The 23,516-nt window shown below is 42.3% G+C and overlaps 1 protein-coding gene across 1 annotated transcript; it reads right to left on the reverse strand.

Annotated features, from left to right (window-relative positions):
- Positions 1-4,145: 4,145 nt before the first annotated feature.
- LOC122875705 (hypermethylated in cancer 2 protein-like) lies at positions 4,146-22,463 on the reverse strand. Its single transcript, XM_044195104.1, is given in 3 exon segments — positions 4,146-10,977; positions 10,980-11,916; positions 22,351-22,463. Coding segments are annotated over 2 exon segments (1,761 nt in total). The 5' UTR covers positions 11,851-11,916; positions 22,351-22,463; the 3' UTR covers positions 4,146-10,087.
- Between the last annotated feature and the right edge of the window lie 1,053 nt (positions 22,464-23,516).

The following is a 23,516-nucleotide window of genomic DNA, read 5'->3' on the forward strand; positions in this document are numbered from 1 at the left end:
TTCCAGAAATCCGCACAATTTCAGGAGTGTATGAATCACAACATAATATTGCTAGTTTGTATATCTCATTCAATTCACTCAATCTGTGCCTATTTTGGCCTTGTCTTCTTGCCATACCTGGAACACAGGCCTTGGACATTCTCCCCCTGCTCCAAAAAGAGACCCACTGAATTTAAGATCAGGTATTGATGCTGTGTACTCAGCCCCCATTAATACTGATGGGTTATTGATGGAGTGAGAGAATCCTTGTACAGCACCATCATGAGACCAGTACTGTCAAGGAAACATCTGCGCATGTGTGTGATGAAATAATGAGAAAGGGCTAAAGGAAGGTGTTGTCATATATACTATATGTCTGCACACTCACACAGCTAAAAATCAATGAAATCCTACACAAATGGAGATATATACATTGCCTGCAGCATTGCACTTTTGTGCCAAGCCACGTGTCTTCCCAGTGGGATGGGATCCACTGCAGTCTTCCCTGAGGAAGAAGAAGGAGGAGGGCATAGTTAACTACATGGATGGAGGGAACGGCCCCACAGGCAGAGGCAGGGAGATGAAACAATGCAACTACGAAGAAGAGACGAAGTGTTGGAACACAGGGACGAACAGGACAGACCTTTGTATCAGAGGGGAAAGCAGCAGTGAATCAACATTTCCACGGATCTCTCCCCTGCTCTACCAGGAGCAGCATCTTACAACGGCTGTACAGACAACCTGGGGCTGCGAGGCATTAATTCAACACATTGTAAATAATTAATGTGCATCAAAATATTGACAATATATGCACACATGATCAGAAAGCATAAATTCTACTCTCTCTCTAGGGGGCTTTATCAGTCTAGTTTGTAGGCAGCTGGTACATCTTTTCTCACGCTTTACAGCAACTTTGGACCAATAGAAGACTCTTTGCATTCAGTTTCTGTATGCATAGAGTCCTCACTGCCAATAATCTTTTTTTTTTAACTTCTGCTTTAAATCATACTCAACCTGATCACTTAACAGGAGGAACTTTTATATACATATATAGAAATATGATGAAACTGCATGTTTCTTAAACCTTGAGTGTCTCCAGCTTTATAAAATCATGTTGTTTTGCCAAGAATTGCTCAAACCTACAGAACATGACTATTTCACTCACTGCAAGCATCATATAGCTTTAATGAAGTACTGGAACAAGCTGATAATGTCAGAAAATGTAAAGAAACATGTATTTTTGATAGATTTTTAAGACATTTAAAAAAATCAGGACTTTAAAGAAATAGTCTGGCATTTTGGGTCATACGCTCATTCACTTGCTTGCAGAGAGTTAGATGAGAAGATTGATACCAGTCTCACATCTGTACAGTAAATATGAAGCTGGAGCCAACAGCCTGTTAGCTTAGCTTAGCACAAAGACGAGAAATAGGGGGAAACAGCTAGCCTGGCTCTGTCAAAGGCAAACAAGATCAGCCTACCTGCACCTCGAATACTCACTAATGAACATGTTATATCTCTTTTGTTTAATCTGTGCAAAAACTGAAGAGTAAAAATGACAACTTGTGGTTAAAACAGAGCCAGTGACCAAGACAAGCCTAGAGTCCTTCTGCTTAAGATCAACATGGAGACGAGGGTCATCTGGCATTGGAGATAAAGGTGGGTGTGTGTGTGTGTGTGTGTATACCACTTATAACAGACGCTGTCCATCTCCCTCGCCCACCATGGGCAGGCCAGGCATCTCTAATTCACATTCCTCAGATTATAGAGGGCCATCCCAGACAAGCAGAGGCAAGCCTGGACCCACCTGGGCAGACCCTGGTAAATTCCACTCATGCTCGCAGACCTACTGGGATAAGAAAAGCTGGGGAGAAGTGGGGCCATTTTTAGGAATTTCCCACCAGATAAAATTGAAAACAGCATTTGAATTTGAGAACAAGCTTCATGCTTGTTCTCGAGGAGCCAAAACAGCACTCAACATGAATGAACTCTAGCAGGCAAACAGGCACTCCAGGTCTTTGCTGTGAGTAATGTCCACGCTATACCGACCCACCTACCCACCCCCCTACGCTCACACTATTGTGTTTACTTGGCGCTGATGTTAGGGGAGAGGGAAGAGGGTGGGGGAGGGCAGGCTAGGGTTATCGTCACCAGGGCCATTGTTCCTAAGCGACCTCCATTCAGGGTCATTTAGCATGTGACACTTCTAGGGGCACAGTGCATTTCTAATGGCACAGAAGAGCAATAAATGTGCCAGCTCCCTACACTCTGACCTGAGCCAGGATGATGAGAAATAAGGCAGGAGAGATAAGGTGGAAGGAAGGGGGTTGGCAGAGGGAGAGTGAAATTATCAACTCAAAATTAGGGACAGGAAAGCAACAGAAGAAACACATAATGACAAGATGGTATTGAAAGACACCTATGTAAAGCAGACGAGAAGGTTGAAGGAGCTCATCTACATACCTGAGGAGGGCGTGTGCACAAGTATGTGTGATATATGCAAGTGTGTGTTGACTTTAAGTGATGGACAGGCCAGCAGCCCACAGCCAAGGGCATTCCTGCCTAGGCATCAAAAGGGATACGAGAAAGAGACACTGGTGGGAGGGGGCTGTAGACAGGCTGGAAAAGGCCCAGTGTTTACCACAGCTGGGTCTACCCTAACTACAGGAGGTGGAGACGATAGTAGAAACTCCTAACAATACTGTCAGGTGAGGCCCATCATATTCAGTTTTCATTGAGATTTTTAGACATTTTAATTAATTTTAAAGGAATAGTTTGACATTTTGGGAAGTACGCTTTTTTTGCCTTACGCTGACCGTTAGATGAGAAGATCAATACCATTCTCATATCTGTCTGTTAAATATGAAACTATGGCCAGGAGATGATTAGATTAGCTTAGCTTAGCTTAGCATAGCATAAAGACTGGAAGCTGGGTGACTGCTGGGGTGACAAGAGGGTAACAGGCGCAATGACTTCCTGGAAGTCACTCAAGGACTCTAGCATTGTTTAGTCAAGTGCTCTTTTGTCTACCCCTGTACCTCCCCTCATAGGTCCATACTTCTCAATTGAATGTATTTCAGTCAGAGGCACTTAACGTGAAAGAATGTACCATTTATTGCAAATGGTTATACAGTTAGATTTTCTCTGCTGTTTGAGGGAGCTCTCAATAAATCCGAGCAGCGATGAAGAGTCTGCTGAGAGTGCTTATCCTCATACACTTAGGATACAGCATCAGATACAGAAATGTACATTAACATGAGCTTAGCAAGATAATACTAAAGCTTAAGTGACATGAGGAGGAAGTTGGGGTGGTGGAGGGAGTTGCGCAGCAATCAGCATTGGCATTAGAGAATCAGCAGAGTAATAGAGACAGTTTATAAAAGGCCCTAAAACACTTGTATGAATGGTAGCAAACATATGATGCATCAATAATCCAATGATATGTGACAGCTGATGCAGTGCCACTTCAGTGCTCTGCTAGAATGAGGACATTCTTCATTCTTTTAATGCATCTTTTTTTAAGCTTGCATCAGTGCCAAACAGTACAATGGTGCAATGTCGCTAAAGGAAATGACTCAAGAATCATGACAGCATATGTCAAATACAAGAAAACTGCATTTGCAAGTTGGACTAGTGGCCATAAGTTGACCCCTAACAACTGCTACTAAAGGACTCCTGGCAGGAAACTTTCTTACAACACTGCAAGCTATGGATTCAAAAATAGACAAAAAATTAAGTCAATAGCTCTGTCAAATACTGAAGGTTGTGACCTGATAATTACTGCAGGGCTCGAGTAAAGTCAAGAGCTATTTTGTCCCCACCCTGTACCTTACTTCCTAGGTCCCTATGCATGTTGGCCTTATATTTATTGTCTAAAGAAAACTGCCAACAGGTTTTCATTTCACAGGAATGAAATACACATGCACACCACCACCTAACATGTGTCACTAAGGCATGTTCAAACAATGTACATAAATTTGCCCCGAGTCAAACCGCACAGGGTAGCAATACCTGAAATGAGACAAGAAACATGTGACCAGTAAGTTGGGACACATTACCCATTACTTATTATCTACAGTATGAACAGGATCCCTTACGCCAACACAACGACAGAATCAGACTTGTTCTCAAGAGAGGAACACAAAACTAAGAAAAGTCAAACAGTCTTGGTTTTCAATCAAGCTTTTAATGAAAAGATCATAAAATAACAGTTTATTTTTCCTCACTGCTGTACATTAAGACTGCAAGGTTGTGAGTGCTGAGGTCAGCTGTATTACACTTTTATGACACTTTGAGTTTGCGAGCCCCATCGCTATGCACGGCGGTGGCTCTGACCTGAATACGAGCTCTCTGAGGAGTGGAGATAAAGAGAGAGCCCAACCTGGGTGCTGCCAAAAGCCACAAAAAGAGTCACAGAATTTCACCTTAAATACTGGTGTGTGCATGTTAGGTTGTTTGAAGTGTAGACGGTGGCATCTGCGTTTGCATGAGTGGAGGTGTACATGCATACATGCCAGCAAAAGTGCACCTGGGTGTGTACACCTTTGCATGTGAAGTGTGTTTGCCAAGGGGGAGGGCTTCTCGGTCTTTAATTATTCATCAGCAAAGACCCTACATGTCCATTTCAGAGCCTTTCAGCCCACGGATCCTGATACATTATTGAGAGGCTCTTCCTGAAGAAAACAGACCAGAGAGGAAGCCGACTTCATGGGCAGCTCCACTAATCAACTCTTCAAGTACTATTTTTTAGCAGCTAATCATGTCTTTCCATCAACGTAGTGCACATCAAGGTGACACTATGCCTTTGTGAATTAGGTTAAATAAAAAGATGCCAATTAAATTAAAGGTTACGTATGAAAATATGCTGCAACAAACTCCATTTCAAAAAGCATATTTTGGTTACAGATGGACGGCAAAAAAAAAAGTTAAAAAGTATAAATGCTGACATGTAATGGAAAAATAGCACATTTCTGTAAACACAGAGTTGAGGTAAATTGGTGCTTTCTGTTTTTCTGTACACTAAATACTGATGCGAAATGTAAAATGCAGCAGAGCTGAGGATACAGTCGCCTGCGCAGTAACAGAGATTACAGAGGGTCAAAGGGCTAAAACGGGGGGTCAGGTAAATCTGAGATAGGAAACAAGGGACAATAAAGCTTAGACATGTTTTAATGGCACTGGAGGCCATTTTAAAACTGGCTTTGGTTTAGTCTGCCGAGGTAAGAAGGAGCATCTCCATAATAACTGGACAGACCAGCCCCTCTACTATACAAAATGCCTGGAGAGGATGGTAATAGCAACAACTGTATATAATGTAACAACAATAATACCAAGAAATGAGATGGAAACTTGAATGCTTAGAGCAGAGTACAGTCTATCGGTTGCATTTCCTGCTTTGTATATTCATTTTTAAAGCTTTTGTAACACTGCATAATGATATGACATTTCAACAAACACACAGGAACAATGATGAGGTAAGACGAGAAAGACAAAGAGTAAACCGTCAGTTAAATGGGAAGTGATATGAGAGTGCCCGGGTCTTCCCAGAGGCATTGAAAAACATACAAAGTGCACTTAGTAAAGCTATCTTACCCAACGTTTCTAAAATCCCCCGATGTAGAACTAACCGACACTAAAAACATAAATGTCATGTAAAAGAGATGAAAGAAGTGGCAAGTGGTTTAAGACAAGAAATGTAACAATAGTCACACAAACACTACCGTTCCACTGAGAGAAGTGTTGATTATGTGCATGTTTCTGCTGTGTGAATGTTTTTTTTCCTAATGGCAGCAGCATGGCAACACCCAGGGAGAGCAAGCTTGAAAAGATACAGTAGCCTCCTTTTCTGCACAGGCAGGTCACAGTGTCCTGCCTGTGTCCACAGACACACACAAGGGGTTAAAGTTCAACTCCCCTGGTGTGCAGTCATTCAGTGAGAACTCAAGAACAAATGGGCAAAAAACACCCATAGTCAATCACATGAAATAAAAAAAAACTACAGAATGTCAGGTGTAACTGAGAAAGAAGATATTAAATGTCATAGACCATTTTCTTTGAGTTAGGGAAAATAAAATCAGTTCTCCCACAAAAAAGTCAACTTCACAGATTGTGGTTAATGGCTATGTTTTGTGTCTCATTTTTGATTCTCAGCTTGAAATCCTCAAACGAAAAAAAAAAAAAAGGGGGTCCTGCCTCCACCTCAGTCTCACACACTGAGCATATTCTTTGCAGAGGTGAGGGCAGGACCAGAAATAAATACATTCATCACTGACAATAGACATTTGATAAAAAAAGAACACTGTCAATAAGTGTTTGCACCAACTTTGTATGAGGCCTGGCCAGCCAGAGGTTTGTGCTGCTTTTACCCACAGAACACAGGAAGCTAAAAAAAAAAAGTTTCAAAACATCATAAAAGCAGAAATACAACAATAACATTCACAATTAAGACTACCAGGTAAGCCTGTTTACATGCAGTGAACAAATCAAAGCTACATTCTCCAGATAGGTTTCAAAAACCGCCAGCGTAAGAGATGTACCACGTTACTAAAACAACCCAAACCATTCAAGCATCACCCACCCACTCTTACATATTAAGAAACCCAATCAGCAGAGGTAGTCCTCAAGTGCATTTGGGTAAACACAGAGACAACATTGAGCTAAAGACCCTGACTAACAATGCCTTTTGATTAATATGTCAAGGACGCACTGCCCACCCCCATTGCTGCAGTCCCATCTGAAGACAGGCCAGAGGGCAGGTGGACTGGGGCGCAGGGTCACCCCAAAGCCAGCTGGCAGAGGGAGGTGGGGGTGGGGTGTCCCTAAACCACACACCCCTCCCCTTAATTGAATATGCAGCAGTTCACCCCATGTTTGACGCTATGCTTTTGTTTTGGCAGCAACCTCTGTGGAAAAGCATCTTTTAAAAAAAATACACACAAAAACCACCTCTCTGACTGGCCGAGCCTTGACTGAGGTCTGTAAAACTGTAAAAGTTCATGTAAACAATGAGATAAATACATATGTTTCTTTTTTAGAGCCACACATGGTTCCATAATCATTCAAATGTGCTTTGGTTTAAAAAATAGTTTGTGGATTTGGGTATGAGCTTTTTTTTCTTCTTAGTTCTTTGTACAACTTTGCAACTATTTCTGAACATACTGTGTAACTAACTAAAAATGTAGACTTGTTTCGAGCTGCCTCGCCTTTGTCAAGGCTCTTTGTGTTAGTTGAAAAAGTACCCCCCTGTTTGTCTTAAATATGAAACTAGTGTTTTGCTTTTCCCATGATTAAAATACAGAGAAATCGATACAATACTATGTCTTACAAATGTAGCTGAGAGTCTGCATTCACAGATGCAGAACAATCCCTGAAGTATTTGAATAGTAGTAGTAGTAGTAGTAATAATAATAATAATAATAGTAGTAGTAGTAGTAGTAGTAGTATGGTCACAGTTTGGAGTTCGTAGTTTTTTTCTTCGTTATGTCAAACAAGCAAGCATTCAAATGCAGCTGCAAAGTCTTTTGCAGAGATGGCTAGAGATCTTGTTGTACAAAAACACTTTTTGCATGACAGACATTATGCTGTATTGCAGTAAGTGCTGACAAGTACAATAACGTTTGAAGGCAATGCATTGTGGACTCCCTCTTAAGCTAGAAGAGGTCACAAGCAACAGGTGATTTATCAGGCGATAAATAACATGTTTGTGGTTGGGGGGTGGGGAGTGTGAAAAATTCATAGATGTACCATGCAATCACTAAACAGCAACTGCTTAACAGCAAGACACCAACATCCAACATAACCAAGTAACAATTCTGGGAGTCCAGGACGCAGGTACCTTAAAACGGTGATGTTTGTGTAACTGTAGCTGCATCCCTATGATAAACATTTTACAGACCATAACATGAGGACGAAAGAGGAATAATAATAAAAAAAAAAAAAATCGAGAAGACAGTTAAACCAACATAATAGAGGAATGCCTATATCAAAAACTTGTAGTGAAGGTTCATGCTCCACAGTGTAACTGTTAAGAGTAGATACACTGGACATGTTTCAGTGAAACCCACAGACAACAGAGGGGCCATTCCCAACTTATGGTTGTCTATGATGAGGTAAAGCTTTAGAGGTTTAAAATAATTTAAAATCATTCTGTGATATAATGGAATACAATCAGAAACAAAAGGATGCTGCAGGAGACCAATGAGTTGTCCAACTGTCCAGTGCATCTCTGCTTCTCCCTTCTTATTACAAGTTTTCACAAGTCTGGCTCAAAAAACTAACAAGCAACTTGAACTTCACATTAAAATTCTGATTATAATTGCTATCTTTTTTTTCCTTTTTCTTTTTTTGGTCTGAACAGAACACATCCTGTTTTTAAAGTCAGGGAATATAAAGTGATAAGGACTCTGGATACAAACAAAAAGAAATGAAAAACATGTTCAGGGAACAAGTTTTTAAATTTTACCATTTTCGTTAGGTGGTAAAGTTTACATTATACCGGCCCACCAATCAGCACAAGCTTTCCTTGCAAACCACAAGAACCTTCCTCAGTGTCAGTGGATTTTTTTGTCTGGACTTAGAATATAATTCATAATTTGTTTTATACAGCAAAAAGAAATCAAAAGTAAAATAATTTAGTACGTTATATATCTTAAGTACATCTTTTTAAAAACTTTGGTTATGAACTTGTCTAGCAATGTTTGTTAGTTAGCTCTGTCCTCCTCAACATTCATAAGATCTTTGGAAAACTATACATCTACACTAACTAACCACTATTTGCTCCAGGCAGGAAGCTACAGTACACTTTGAGGCGGGGCCACACTGAGCAGGGCACCCAAAAAGCTGTATTTGACAAGTAAAAACAACAGCTAAAAACAATATTAATGTGTGAAATCTATGAGCATTAAAAACCTGTGTTGAGAGATGGGCAGGTTAAAGCATTAGGTGAAAAGTTACCATAATCTACACACTTTTTACAATTAATTACATAGGAACTTTCAACTAATCAACAGAGTTTGTAAGAGTAATCAGAGGTAGCGAGGTCACAAGCCTATATAAATAGACTTTTCTTTTTTCCGAGGGGAGGAAAGCTATACAGACAAAAAATAAATGTACCCACTGAACATAATGTTCAGTCTAAAACACCATCTTCTTAACCCCAAACTACCCCCCCACCCCAACCCAAATATCTCCCCTCCACAAGAAAAATCCCAAGACCTTCCAGTTTAAACATTCACTTTAACATTACAAGTTCTTTAAGTAAAACAAGTACCTCAAGGGGTTCATCTTTCCAACCAGGATTCATTCCTGGGAGCACTAGCAGGCAAAACCGAAAACAATGAAAATCTCTCTATAATATTGTGAACAGCTGTAGAGAGACTTTGAGTATTTGTAGTCTGTAAAACTAAAACTTAATCCAATGTCATCCCACCATGAGCCGACTTTCAGTTAAAGCATGGGGATGGTTCCGAACCCAGTAACCCCTCTTCTTACACACAGATCCCCATCACCAACATAACAAAGGATATAAAGCTGTGAGGGTAGAAATAATCTTTTTGCTGAATTATTGCCAGTATTGTTTGCATGGGTTTTTGGTCAAAATAGCACTGGAGTACAGAGGGGACTCTTGACTTAATCAGTTTGGGGAACAATCTGAAAAATTCAAAGACTCAATGCTCAAATGTAGAAGAGAGAAAGGCTGCTGCGGGGTATGAGGTGAGGGGGCTTGACATTATATCAGTACCCACATTCACATTTGACAGACTTACAACGCAGACCAGAAGTCATGCCACTCCACCATGGCTTTGTGACTTTGGAGAGAGACAGGAGTAATTGTCCCTCTAGAACTCCTGAGAGGTGAGCAGACATCACTCGATATAAATGATGACATGATCCTTGCATCAACAAGATCCCACCGTCACCAAGAGCCCACTGTGGCTAACAGCTACATCATTCACTTAGCCAGGGCGTCGTAAACTGGAATTAATATGTTGAACTGTGTGTGTCTGCATGTGAATGTGTACATGTGCGTTTCTTTGCTGTTGAGATGGAAAAAGGGTAGAGAAATGTTTCTTTTTTTTCTATTCCCAGAGTTCTTTGGCTTGATGCATTTCTAAGAGGGTGAGGTGTGCATTCTCAGGTGACTGATGAGGTTGCGCTGCTGGGTAAACTTCCCTCCGCATAGCTGACATTCATACGGCTTCTCCCCAGAGTGGACACGCATGTGCTCTGTCAGACGGTACTGGCGTGTGAAGCGCATGCCACACTCTTCACATGCAAACGGCTTTAGACCAAGGTGGCTGCGCATGTGGCGTGTCATGGTGCCCCTCTGGGTGAACATTTTGCCACAGATGTTGCATGGGAAAGGCCTGGTCAGCCAATGGCTCTTTTCATGTTGTCTCAGCGTTGCCGGGTCTTTGTAGCTCTTACTGCAGACTGTACACTTGAATGGACGCGTTTCAGAGCCAAAGCTGGAAGGACCCACAGGGGCAGAGAGGTCCTCTGCCTCCTCCTCATCTTCCTCTTTCACAAAGGTCCCTCCCTCCTCTTTGATGTAGAGCTCATCCTCAGTGTGTGTCTCCACATGAGCATTGAGCTGCTCAGAACTGGGAAAGCCCTTACCACAGGGAATGCACACATATAGGTTGTCTCCAAAAGCTGGCTCAAAACCTTCCTGCCGGTACACGTAGTTGGCGCTTTGGTGTCCGCCTCCTGTTCCTCGCCCACCTCCTGCACTCTCTCCGTCACTTTGCCCACTCTCATCACTATGGTCCTGGCCATTCTCTCCTCCTTCTTCCTCATCTTTACACTGGAAGGACTGGTCAGAGGCGAAGCTGCTACCACTGCCCCCTCCAACTACAGAGGAGCGGCCATCTTTAGGACCCATAATCACCCCATTAACCAGGGGCTTGTCATGATCTTCAGACTTCAACCCTGACGCCTCTCTCTTAGGCCATTCATTCTTGCGAGCACCCTGCCGGGATTTCTTCTGAGGTGGGGGCCATCAGGCTGGTTTTGGGTTTCCTCTGAGGCTTTAGAGGAGGAGTTGAGCTCCATGGTCTCTGAGCCACAGGTGTCTACACCTGGTAGGGTGGTAGAGGAGTCATCCAGTGAGGCACTGTTGGTTGTGGATACTGAGGCAGATTGAGGGGATTCTTGGGAGTTGCTGTGTGGGCTGAGGGCATCAGTGGCTGTGCCTGCAGAGGGAGGGCTTTTCTTGGACAGGTCTAGTCCAAGGTCTGGCTCCCCAGCACTTCCTCCACTGCTAAGATTCCCGTTACTGCTGCCATTCCCTCCATTCCCATTCCTCCCCGAGCTGCCGACAAACATTTCGTCATCTGAGAGCTTGTCCCGAATTCCTTCATCTGGCTGTGGCTGGTCGGCATCGGAAGGGGTCGGAGGATAGTGGTTGTTGGGGCCAGCAGGGGTAGAAGAGGAAAGGCGCTGGTTGTTGAGGCGTAAGCGGCTAAGGGGACCTGGTGTGGAAGGTTTACCTGGCAGGGGTTTCCCACCACTGCGCTTGAGCTTCTTTCTGCACAGAGCAGCAAGGTCATGGAGCTGGAGGTAGCTGGCTGCGGTTAAGAGGGCACTGAAGTTCTGCTCACTGCTCTGGTCCGACGAGGACAGGAGCTTCCCAGTGTAAATGAAGTCCAGAACTTGTCTGAATACAGAGGGGTTAACCATCTCTGTGTCAAGGTTAATGAGGTTATCGTGGAGGACCAAAGACTTGAAGTAGATGCTGCTTGCCGCCAGGATGTTCTTGTGGGCACGGAAGAGCGCATTCTCCACCACGATGATAACATCACACAGGAATCCCTTGGCTCTCTGCTGGTTGAGTTGCAGCAGCAGTTGTTTGGCATGATTTGGCAGTTCCATTTCCACCTTTCTTCTTTCCTTCTCTCTCTCTCTCTCTCTCTCTTCCTACACGAGCACCACCTGAAGCTGAAAGAAAGAAATTAAAAAGGTGGTTAGTTTTATATTTTAGACATGAAGAAGTACTAGACTGATGCCATGACAGGTTGTTCAATACAATGTGTAAGCCAGAGTAAAAGACATGAAAGAACAGTAGTAGTCTACAACAGAGTGCACAAAATGTTTCCCCACTCGAGTTGGCAATATACGAGAAAAAGTAAAAAGAAAAATGCAGCATTCAGCCAGGGTTTTCCCTGCCATTATACAGCTTAGGCGCAGCGCTTAAGCATTTTTGCTCACTGTATCAATGGTAAAATGGTGTAAACCACAATTAATGGGAAATAAATTAGTTGATTAGGAAGTATACTAGCACTAAAAGTAGAAAGCAGCACATAATATCACCGGTAAAAGTGAATCATCAACCTGTCATTCCGTTAGAATGCTGGGTCAGAAGTGGTTGTTTACTAAAATGCAATGATAAGCACTGATAAAACAATGTTCATCACACTAATTGAGTGCCAAATAGATAGGTAGTTAGCAAATAAGTACAAGAAGAATGTCGCTTAAGTACTATGCCTGTGTTGTTAATATTAATTTTTTCAGTTTATTGGCCCCAAGCAGTGGAAAATAAATCAATAACACAACAATAGTAGTTCGTAACATACTCATTATGTTTTGAACACACCTGATGCAACTCACCAGCTCTTACTATTGGATCAGGGCTTGAGCATCAGCTGGCTCAGGTGTGCTAGAGCAGAGATAACCGTAATGGGCAGTTAGGGGTTCCTGGAGGTCTGGAGTTGGGAACCCAGGGTCTAGGCTGCTGCCATTATTATTATTATTATTATTATTATTATTATTATTATTATTATTATCATCATCAAGCTCCTTTTTGTAAAATAATTAGACTAATTAAATGTTCAGATGAAGGCTGTGATATGTGTAAATAATAAAATAATTATTTAACTATAGCAAGTTTTGCCAATAATAATGGTCCAAAATGATTGCCTGCACACCCCCACCTGCACCCCCAGGGCTGCACAGCACCTGAGCCCTCTAAAAACCCTGAGAGCTCGCACTGTTCAAAAGCTGTATGTTTTTATGCAAGTTTGGTTTAATTACTAGTTTACTGCAGCCTTCACTATGGTTAAAATTTAATACAGGTTAAAAAAAACTGACAGTTACAGAGCTTGCATGTCGGACATGTCTAACAATAAACTGCATGTGTTATGACTCCCACTGTGAGTACATCAATCTAAGCTTTTAGCTCTCACGGGCAAATTAGCAAACTGTTAGCACAGTGTGCCACATAATCACACAGCGAGCTTAGAAACTGGAACCCTTCCCTCCCTCCCATCTTCCTTTTTAAACAAATTGCAACTCTACATGGATCAAGTTCAGACTGTAAACACTGCCAGTGTTCTGCCACAAAAGCCAAAGGGGCGGAGGAGTAGTAAGGGTAAAGTAACTACTTTTCTAAAGGTGCCTCCCCACAGCTTCTCTTCCCTATCTCCGCAGCGTAACTCTAGTTTCGGTGGGGTGCCCTCTTTGGAGACTCCGCTAACTAGAGTCTCCATTAGGTCATGGTAATGTCAGCCCTGCCCCATTGTCTGTGGGTGGGGGTCGGTGGCACAGCAGGGCCGGGGGGAGGGATTAGGTGACACCTGAGCAGGTAAAACTACACAGGAGCTAGGGCGTGGGGGGGTGTTGGCTCAAAGACAAGGATAGCAACACCTGATCCTCCAGAGAGGTCCTCATTTATGGAATTAGGACAGATGAACCTAATTCACTGTTAAACTACATGCTGATGACCTACTACATACCACAGTGCTCTACTTTCAGTGCTCTAGTCTGACACTGAAAACCGAAATTTTGTCGAAGAAAATAAATGCAATAGATGCAAAGAACCTATCCACAGCTCAAGTGCGATGGTAACAGTTGTAGTGTGCTTTAGTTGAAGCAGCAGGGTCTGTCCTTGACTCATGTTTAACATGTTATTAAAGCCCTGGACATGCTGGGAAAATGGATACACATCTTTAATGCCCCTGATCAGAACAGGGTATACCGTATTACAGGAGATTACACAGTAATGCAGAGAAATGCTTAATTCAAGCTGTAAATACATGTGAAAATGTGCCATTTCAACCCAGTGCCAACCTAGAGATTTACTGAAAATCATATTTCATAATATGCAGCAGGAAAGAAGGGAGTGGTTCCTAAACTCAGCTAGAGTGACAGAAGTGTCAAGCCTGAATGCAAAGACACACAACTGAATTCTGTTTAACAAAACCCCCTCTGGAACAAGGGTTCATCTGAAGGCTGAAATTCACAAAAATGCACCAAGCCAAGAGCAGCGGGTACAGCCCGTTTTGAATACTTTTCAGTGTATCCTAACCAAGAACAACTGCAGTGCATACAGATAAACAATGTAGTTCAGCATCACCACAAATTTAGTTTAATCTGTTCACCTTTAACCAGTCAAGAACCAGATGAGAGAATAACACACATAAAAACAGCAAACTGAGGAAGGTGTTATAGGACGATATATGAAGGGAATGTGTTAGGTCTGGATTGTAAGGACAACACACTGTTGCAAAAATAGTCTATTACAGGCAACACGAAAAACAACAAGGTGACAATTATTAACTGGAGATGGCTGGCTGACGTATCAATGCCGGCTCTGGAGGAACAGTCAGGCTAGCTGATACAATCAGCTGGAGTGATCATTACTCTCAGGTCCAGGCCTGGGCTTGCCTCCTCTGCTTTGACACTACTCATGGTCTTCTTCCCCTCCCCCGTCTTTCCTCTGCTCCTTTCCTCCTTTCTCTCCCACCCTCACCAGCCTCTCACCGGGCATGCAGACGCATCCCAGGAACAGTTCGCTGTCCTCAACGTGAATTATAATGAGCTATTCTGGAATACATAACCCAGATCTGCAGTAAATTGCAGAATGTGCTACAGAGGTGTACGACACTAAACCCTGCAGGCAGTAATGGAGAAGAGGGCTGCTAGAGAAAGAAGGGCCTCTGCTATGATGCCAGCCAGGAAGCCATATATCAGTCAAGTCTCTTAACACACACACACACACACACCTCTGCGGGCTTTGTGGGGGGATTCAAGAGGCTTTTCCAGCAGACCAACATAAAAAGGGGGCTGGGCACAGAGTAGAGAAGCCAGCTCAGGAGGAAAAAAAAAAAGAGCCCTCCCCCATCCCTCCTCTTCTCATCCCTCGTTCTCTCTCTCCTCCCCCCATCACCCACACGGCTACCCCTCTAGCCCTGGCCCCTCCAGTGTTGTGCTGTGCCGGCTGGATTCCAGGGAGCTGCTAATGGATTACGGCTGATCTATATGCAGCTAGGGTGGGACATGTGTATGCCCAGCTCCCCTTCCAATGGTGCTGCCCAGGAAAGCAGGTTTAATACCACAGGGGACAGATAGGCCGGCACCATCATGGCAGCTCAATATGTGACTGTATGGCACTCTTTGCAGTTTGTAGAAACATTTTCAATACGATATCTAGGTTCTGTTACAGCAACGCAACACAGTTATATTGTAAAGTTAGGGATGGATGAACGATTAGAAGATGACCCTACTAGAACAGCTAGAACGATGTTTCCAGTATGCAGGATGACTAGTTCATATGTATAATGTGACGTAGTTAGCAAGCAGCATTCCCTACAGGGTTGGATCCCAGTTTTTTTTTTTTGGGGAGGTTGAGAGATGGCAAGATAGCTGGTCAGGAGGGACATGAGAAACAATACTTGCTCTGACCAAATATGGCACCACACCAACCACAGACAGCTCTGGGCTTGGACTACAGAGCGGGGTAGATGTTGCCCTTCAAGCACAGGCACAGGATCGGCTTACCTTGCCTGCAGTGTTAACCTTTTCAAAAAATGACTGTGGCTTAATGATAGAGGGGGAAACCTCATTTTAAAAAAAAAACACAGCACACCTACTGCTTAGCTGCATGATCAGTATAACATAATCGTGGGTTGATTTGGGACTGAAAACTACTGCCCCCAGCAGTGAATTAATGTCAGTCTCCTTTAAATTAAACTGGCTACACCACAGATCTGGATGATCTAGTTTATGGATTAAACAGTGAGTTAGTAAACCTTTCAGAGTCAGTGTTCATGCAGCGAAGGTGACTGAAAGAGCGGTGGGCTGTGGCATTAATCTCCTAAACAGAGGGTAGAGAGCCAGGAGAGAGGGCAGAGGTGAGGCAAAGTCCTGTGGCGCAATAACAAAACACACCCTACTACTGTGAAAGGTCATCTGCTAAACAACCAACAGAAAACAAGACTGAGAAGGATTTTAAAACATATTCAACCTAGGCTTTATTGCAGGGTTATCTTTCACAGTGATTCCTTTAAAACAATATACACAGATATATACAGACTTTGTAAAACTGCGTAGATGGTCACATTGTGCGGGGGAACATGGGCAGAAAAGACAGATGTGCAGGTAAAGACTGTTTGAAGCAGACAGAGAAAGAGAGCCAGTCATGTACATGAGCAAAAGGCCTTCCTGTGTGCGCACACTCACAGAGACAGTGTACTTAAACACATGCACACAGCACACACTTAAATATACACACACCCAGAGAGTATGCTGGTGGGCAGAGAGAGTGGGGGAGGGGTTAGGGGGATGGTACAAAGCCAGTTTGAAATACAAATACCGAGCAACCACCTCTGAGCCATTTCAACATGGCTGACACAGCTGCATGGGTAAGGTTGATCCATGCAGGACTCGTGGGTACTGCAATTATCTGACTTTCCGTTCTCTCGTGAGTGAAAGGGTGGCTCACAGTACGGTGTGGAGATTAAACAGAACAGCTGTGCTTTCCGGATTCCTACTCTATACGTTCATTTTCACCTGTGTAATATCTGCTGCATCAGAGGAAACGCCATAAACCTATCTCTAATGATTTCAGTTTTAAGAAACATTTTAGAGACTTTAGTCCAGTTACTGTGTTTAAATGCACACACAAAAACAGGATACTGGCGCAAGGGTTAGGGTTTGTATTGAATTTTCTAAACTAGATACAGTGGTGAATCTAGTGCAGTACTGTTGTGCCAAGCAGGATATGCAGGGTTTTTGTTCCAACCAGAGACTACAGAGGGTGAAATAATAAATGAATTCACCTGCTGTGGTCTTTTCTTGAAATAAAAACCTGCCTATACTTGTGTCGCCATGGCAAAAGGTTGAATAGCTCTGATACAGAGCATCTGCTGGAATTCTGGACACTGATCCAATTCTGGTTATAATCTCTTCAGCAAAGCTGCAGGGGAGACGTCCTGCTGTACAAAAGCTCAAAAACATTAAGACAAGAGGTAAAAGCCGATCTGTCTTAGAGACATGAATTTACTTTTTTGGTTAAAAATGTTGGAGAACAGGTGCATAACCCTGATGCTGTATGACTGAATGGGGGAGTACATGAATTGCAGTGTCCCTACAGCAGCCTGGGTAGAACCCTTCCAATTAAGACTCATTTTCTGTTAGGCAGTTCAGCCATGTTGCAGACAAACAAGTCCAGCCCAGGGTGCAGTGGAATGAAAAGAGCCCCGTCCATTTCATCACAGGAGGGAGCCAATAGTTGCTGCGTACCCCAGATGTGCCAGTGCTGTGCAGCAAGGGAAGAAAAGGCAAGACTCTCACACGCACACACAAGCACATGAATCCTCTTACATGTGCACAACCCGGCGTGCAATCAAACCCATGGATCCATTTTTGTGTGAATTTGTGCAATTTTCTAAAAATTACATGCCTGTTTAAATAACACCTTGTTGCATTTCAGGATTTACTTGCCTCAGGGCATTAACACAGTGAAAGCAAGAAGAACGGTTTTTCTGATGATTTCCGTCATACGATAAAGCAGTAGAGTCTTAATCTTTTTTCCTACATAACTTAACAGGTCATTAATGAATTTGGTCTGTGGTGTGCATGTCATCCACAGGTAATACTAACACTAAAGCCACAGCCAAGACTAGGGGGAGTAACAGGTATAGTACTCTCTCATGTGTGCAAATATAGCACACACCCCCCTTCACATTTATTGGTGTGCAGTTACCTAACCTAGGCAAGTTTTATATTCCCTGTGCATAAAACACAATGCTAGAAGAAGAGAAGTTCCCTAAAGGCATAATGCTTTCTTAAAATGTTTATTCTCTGCTGCTGTGGTACAGTTTTGTTGGATTTATACTGGCTTCAGGAGATTTCACTTTCTGATTGTTAATACATTTGCAAAAATGTCTAAAAGCACGTTTTCACTTTGTCATTATGGGTTATTGTGTGGAGAAAAGTACATGTAATCGATTAAATTACATCTTTAACACAAAGTGTGCAAGAAGTGGGTCTGAATAATGGGAGCAGGCTGAATTCACTGCACAGTATATGCGACTTATCTTATATTTTCTGGTTTGACAGCATTTTACTGAATCTCAAATTGAGTGTTCAGTCTGTTTATTATAGCCAAATCCTTTCAAATGCCTTATTGAATATATTTTGCTTTAGCTTCTGTCAATTTTAGGTAGAAAAATTAATACATAACTTAATATTTAAATTAAAAAATGAGACATTCAAAGAAATAAAATTTGCTATTTAGTTAAACTACTACCTGAGTGTGTGTTCTTTGTTAATAAAAAAAAAAAAAAAAGATAAGAGATTATATCGGATCTATATAAATTTGTTGACTCTGAGATTGACACATCCAGGTATTTAAGCAGATCCAAAATAGAAATGTCTAACCCAACCCACTTGGGCCTTTTTCAAAAACAGCAAAGAGTTACTACTACTCTCTCTCTCTCTCTCTCTCTCTCTCTCTCTCTCTCTCTCTCTCTCTCTCTCTCTCTCTCTCTCTCTGTCTCTCTCTTCTGTGTGTGTGTGCATCTCTGTTCTGTGTCCATGCTGTATTGTATTTTGTGGCTCAGTTGCTGCATCCAAAGTGGATGGAAGAAATTAAATAAAGACTGAAATGAACACTGAGACTTTCACCGAGGCTACCAGCAATACTGGCTAGCAATTGGCACCCACACATGGTGTATCCAACTGCGTACCCTCACCACAAGTGAAGTAATCAACCACTTCTCTAACAAGTGAACATATGATTAGTATGATAAAGTGACCTCTGTCTTGAGAGAATGAACTTTGTTGATGAGATAACCCCCCCCCCACCTGGAGCCTAATGCTGTGTCTAAGGACAGAGGGCATGTTGGTCCAAGGTTTTACAGAGAGCTGCCACCCCCTCCTCCTCCTCCTCCTCCTCCTCCTCCTCCTCCACCCTTTAAACACTACATAACCTTCTGGCTATCAGCCCTACATTCCACAGACTGTTTCTTCTTCTTAAAGAACAACAACAACCCTGCCCTGAGGTGCTATAGCCACTGAACGAACCTAACTGCCCTCGAACAGGCAGAACGGAACAGACAGATCCGTATAGATACGACAGCCAAGCACAATTTGTAAGTCCTCGTCTAACATGTCAGCAGAACATATAGCCTAAGTAGCCTTACTGCATTGTGCTGCCCACACACTCCACTGTAAGCCATGATCACAATGTACACAGGATACTGTGCGTGAGCTGAGAAAGGGAAGGGGCAAGTAGGGTGAAGCAAGACCAACCGGCCGATCATGAGGATCATGAGGCGCACACACACGGGCCTCAAATTACCCTTCAGGCCACACTTGTTCCATAGTAATCAATGAATCTAGTCACTGATCAGTTGACTTGGTCATTTTAAATGGCCTAAATCAACTTGTTTGACAGTTACTACTAGATGTGCCTACATATAATGTATATTTAACAACAGCTACAATATGTAGATGGTTAGGCTTGGCAATACAACAAGTAAAAGAGTACAACTGTTACTTCATTACACTTTTTGGTCAATATTTTCCTCTCATCTCTGTTGTGTGTTTTGGTAGAGATACCAGCTTGTTACACACCTGCCGCATAGCATAAATAAAACATTTTCAGAGTAATATTTAATCTAATATCTGACAGGGGAGTGGTCGGTTAAAATGCAACTCACTCATTCTCACAAGTTCATAATTTCTGCATACCTGTATAAGTTTATAAGAAACACTGTCTTGAAAATAATGGGATCAAATTAACTAAACACTTAGTACTGTCAGTCTTCAAAGCTTATTGCTGTTACAGATGCACCACTGTCATCATCAAACCCATAAAATCAGTACAACCAGGATCCCTATTCCAGCTATAAAAGCCTCAGCAAATTTGATTATGTATATAAAGTGTAAAATGTATTTGGACGCACCTTGTCAAGCCTTGAATATCTTGTACTTTTCAACTGTATTGTTGAACAATACAGCTGTATTGTTTGGCCAAATTTTAGGCTGGGCAGGCAGAGCAAGTGCACACACTTCTGGGTGGGTGTAACCAGCCAAAATCTAGTCCTATAATCTTCATATTACAGGCTACAGCACCCTGCAACCCTGAGCAGGATAAGAGGTTGTGAAAATAAATGGATTTATCTCCATATTGCCCTAAAGTTGTGACAAAACTGTGAAACCTTGTAATGCAAAACAGAATGCCTACTTAAAATGTGTTTACCCCAACAACTGCCCTGGATGTTTTCAAGTTAACTTTGCGTGATTAAGCTACAAACAAGACTATGCCAAACTATTTTGTCATACATGACAAGAACAAAAAAAGGGAATATCATTGTGGCTAACCAACTTCAAACCCACATTTTCCAGACAGACCCATCTGTTACTGGACAAGTGAAGGCCTCTGGCTTCTGCTGAGGCAACATTTTTTACTCAAGCATCAAAAGCGACACATTTAATACAAAAACTGGCATTACTCTGAGAGAGTTTACCATTATTATACGGCCACACACACATTGTTAACATGTATAACAGGTACACCAGTTCCATTAACCCTAAAATACAGCAGAAGTGTCTTATCAGAAGCTCATCTTGTGTGCTGTGTAATTTCTCTTTTTTTCTTGAAACTAAGCAACGTAACAGACCTATAGTGGAAATGTTTTTTTACAGAACTAAAATACAAAAACATCAGTCAGTCAAGGGAACCCACATTACTGACATTCCTGGGCCTCATTATCTCCATGCCCCTTGGTACTTTAACAACACTAATCACCAGAGAAGCCAAGCTGCCTTCACACCTGAGCACATACATTGTTTTATTAGCTACCAAGTGATTTGGTTGGTTTGAATTAGTTTAATAATCAAATATTCAACATACTATTGTGGCTTTTTATAAATGATAATTTGCACCCGGGAATAAATATCATGCAACACTGTTTCTATAAAGCATAGCAGCATAGTTTTGGGTCACAATGTAACGTTACACTCACACTGTAGCCGATCACAAAGATGGTCGATGTATAGCAGTAGCCCACCTATTGGCTATAGAGACACATACAATCCCCTGCATCGACAGAATTCACGTATAAAAGACAACGTTTGAAACCAGAAAGTAGCTGCGTCTACATTGTACTGGGTATATTTGCAAGTCAATGCTGTTGAATCATATTTAATTAGCCCTACCTAAGACCAAAGTGGCTTAACCTACATATAAACAATGCAGGTTACACTATAGGTATCGGCTGTTATCAAGATGATTGCGCAAAATACCGTGCGTAAAATCCACAGAATCAGTCCTGTTTCATTTAACATATTGTGCAATTTACTGCTATTTGACAAAAGTCCATGTTATGATCACATGAGAGCGATCGATTTAAATGAAACTCATCTTACATGTTGGTAAACAATTCACGGAACATACTGGACTATAAAATAGAGAAAACGAGGTAAAGTGTGGAAACATTTCAACATTTCTGCGAAGCGCTGCGACGAGCCGTTTGTGGATCCTTTCTGTCGCCTAATGTGCTTTGCCAGCCTGGTAATTATTTTGGTACACACTCCTGTGGGGCATCTCTTAGAAAACCACGACGCCAAAATAAACGCCGCAAAATATGCAAGCAATTTCTTTTGCGGTTTCGAGCAGGAGCCGCGATAAGCTCGAGCAAGTAAAGAGGGATTTCTCGGCTTGCCAAGCAGGCTGGTAGAGCGAGAATAGGCACCAGCGGAGCTCCTTTTTGTTGGCACGACGTGGAAAAAAAAAAACACACCACCGTAACGCCGAAAACCCTTGCGGTCCTTGCAGCAGCTGGGAGAAAAACGATCCGATCAAAACAGACATGAAAGAAGCACCCTTACGCATTTACACTCCACCTTACAGAGAAATGATTCATTTTAAATACCTTATTACATCGGTAGGATCGTTCTCAAGCGTTCTTTACCATCCTCTTGCTCATCTCACAGCCTTCGGGACGCCATGTTGCAAGCTTATGACGTTAGGCTTCCTCACCCCTGACCCACATTTGAATATAAACCAGCCCAGAGTGCAGCAGAGAAAACATCACACTGTGGGAGGGTTTAGCCACTTTCTCAGCCCAGGACCCTTGGCAACTTTACCTGCAAGATGGCAGAGAGAGAGAGAGCTATATGCCGTGTTCAGTCTGTGCTTTCGGCCTTCTTCTTCTGCCATCAGCACGGCTCAGCCATGATCCCATATTGCTGAATACAGGTCTACGCTGCAAAAAAAAAAAAAAAAAAAAACGTTGACAAGTTGTTTTGTGTAAGGTCATGAAGATTTAAACAAACAAAATATTTTATGAGATGGTGTGGGGAAACACGCAAGTTTCGAGTGCAGTTTCACCTAAATGCTATAAAAACAAGTGCCGGTAAGCCATGGACTGAAAGAAAGTGGGAACATCCTTTTCATTAGAAAAAGGTTTTAATCAAGGTTTGTATCGCAAGCTAACTAAATGATCTTCACTTCACCAGGTTTACATTGCAGATTAATTAACGTGAGGTTTTTTTTGCAGTGTACATTATATCTCTCTGCAAGATAAAGGGTATAAAGAGTATCTCTGCAATGTATTTAATACGCCTATTGCAATCACCTTAGACAACTGCATCAACCCTGTTTATTCTGAAATCAGTTTATTAGTTGGACTTAAGATAATAATTGCAATTTGAGAATTTCAAATTTGTCCTCAAAGCAATAACAGATCTCTAGATGATTGATGGCCAGATTATTTAGAGTTATCAGCAGAAAAGTAGAGAGAGAGAGAGAGAGAGAGATTCAGAAATTGGGCACCAGATGTGCGGAAGTGTGGCGATGTGTTGGCTCCTCCTCTTTGCACAGATGGTCTCACCTATGCCATTTATTGGACCTCTATCAACGAGATTGCTTCGATGCTACCACCCGGCTGCAGCTAAAAATGGATATTCTTGCCCATCGCATGCAATGTGCTGAAGAGACAGAGATGAATCTACATATTGTATCAGTTTATTCTCCCATGCTTTATGTTTATGGTTCACATTCCGTGGATAGCGAAGTTATGGCGCTGTGCCAAAGTGCTCTTCTGACACTCTGTGGTTGCCGCGGAAACTGCATCCTCTGCGGGGAAGCTCGGCACACTGAGTTGCATAATCAAGGTGCATGTGTTTTTGTATTATTAGCTCGCCTTAGCTGAGGATCCTTCACGAAAAACGACAATGGCTATAAGGCAAACACGGCGATAAACCTCATGAAGGATATAACGTAAATCAAATTCCTAATAGCCTATATGTCT

The sequence above is a fragment of the Siniperca chuatsi genome, linkage group LG5 (genome assembly GCF_020085105.1).
Source record: "Siniperca chuatsi isolate FFG_IHB_CAS linkage group LG5, ASM2008510v1, whole genome shotgun sequence".
NCBI lineage: Eukaryota > Metazoa > Chordata > Actinopteri > Centrarchiformes > Sinipercidae > Siniperca > Siniperca chuatsi.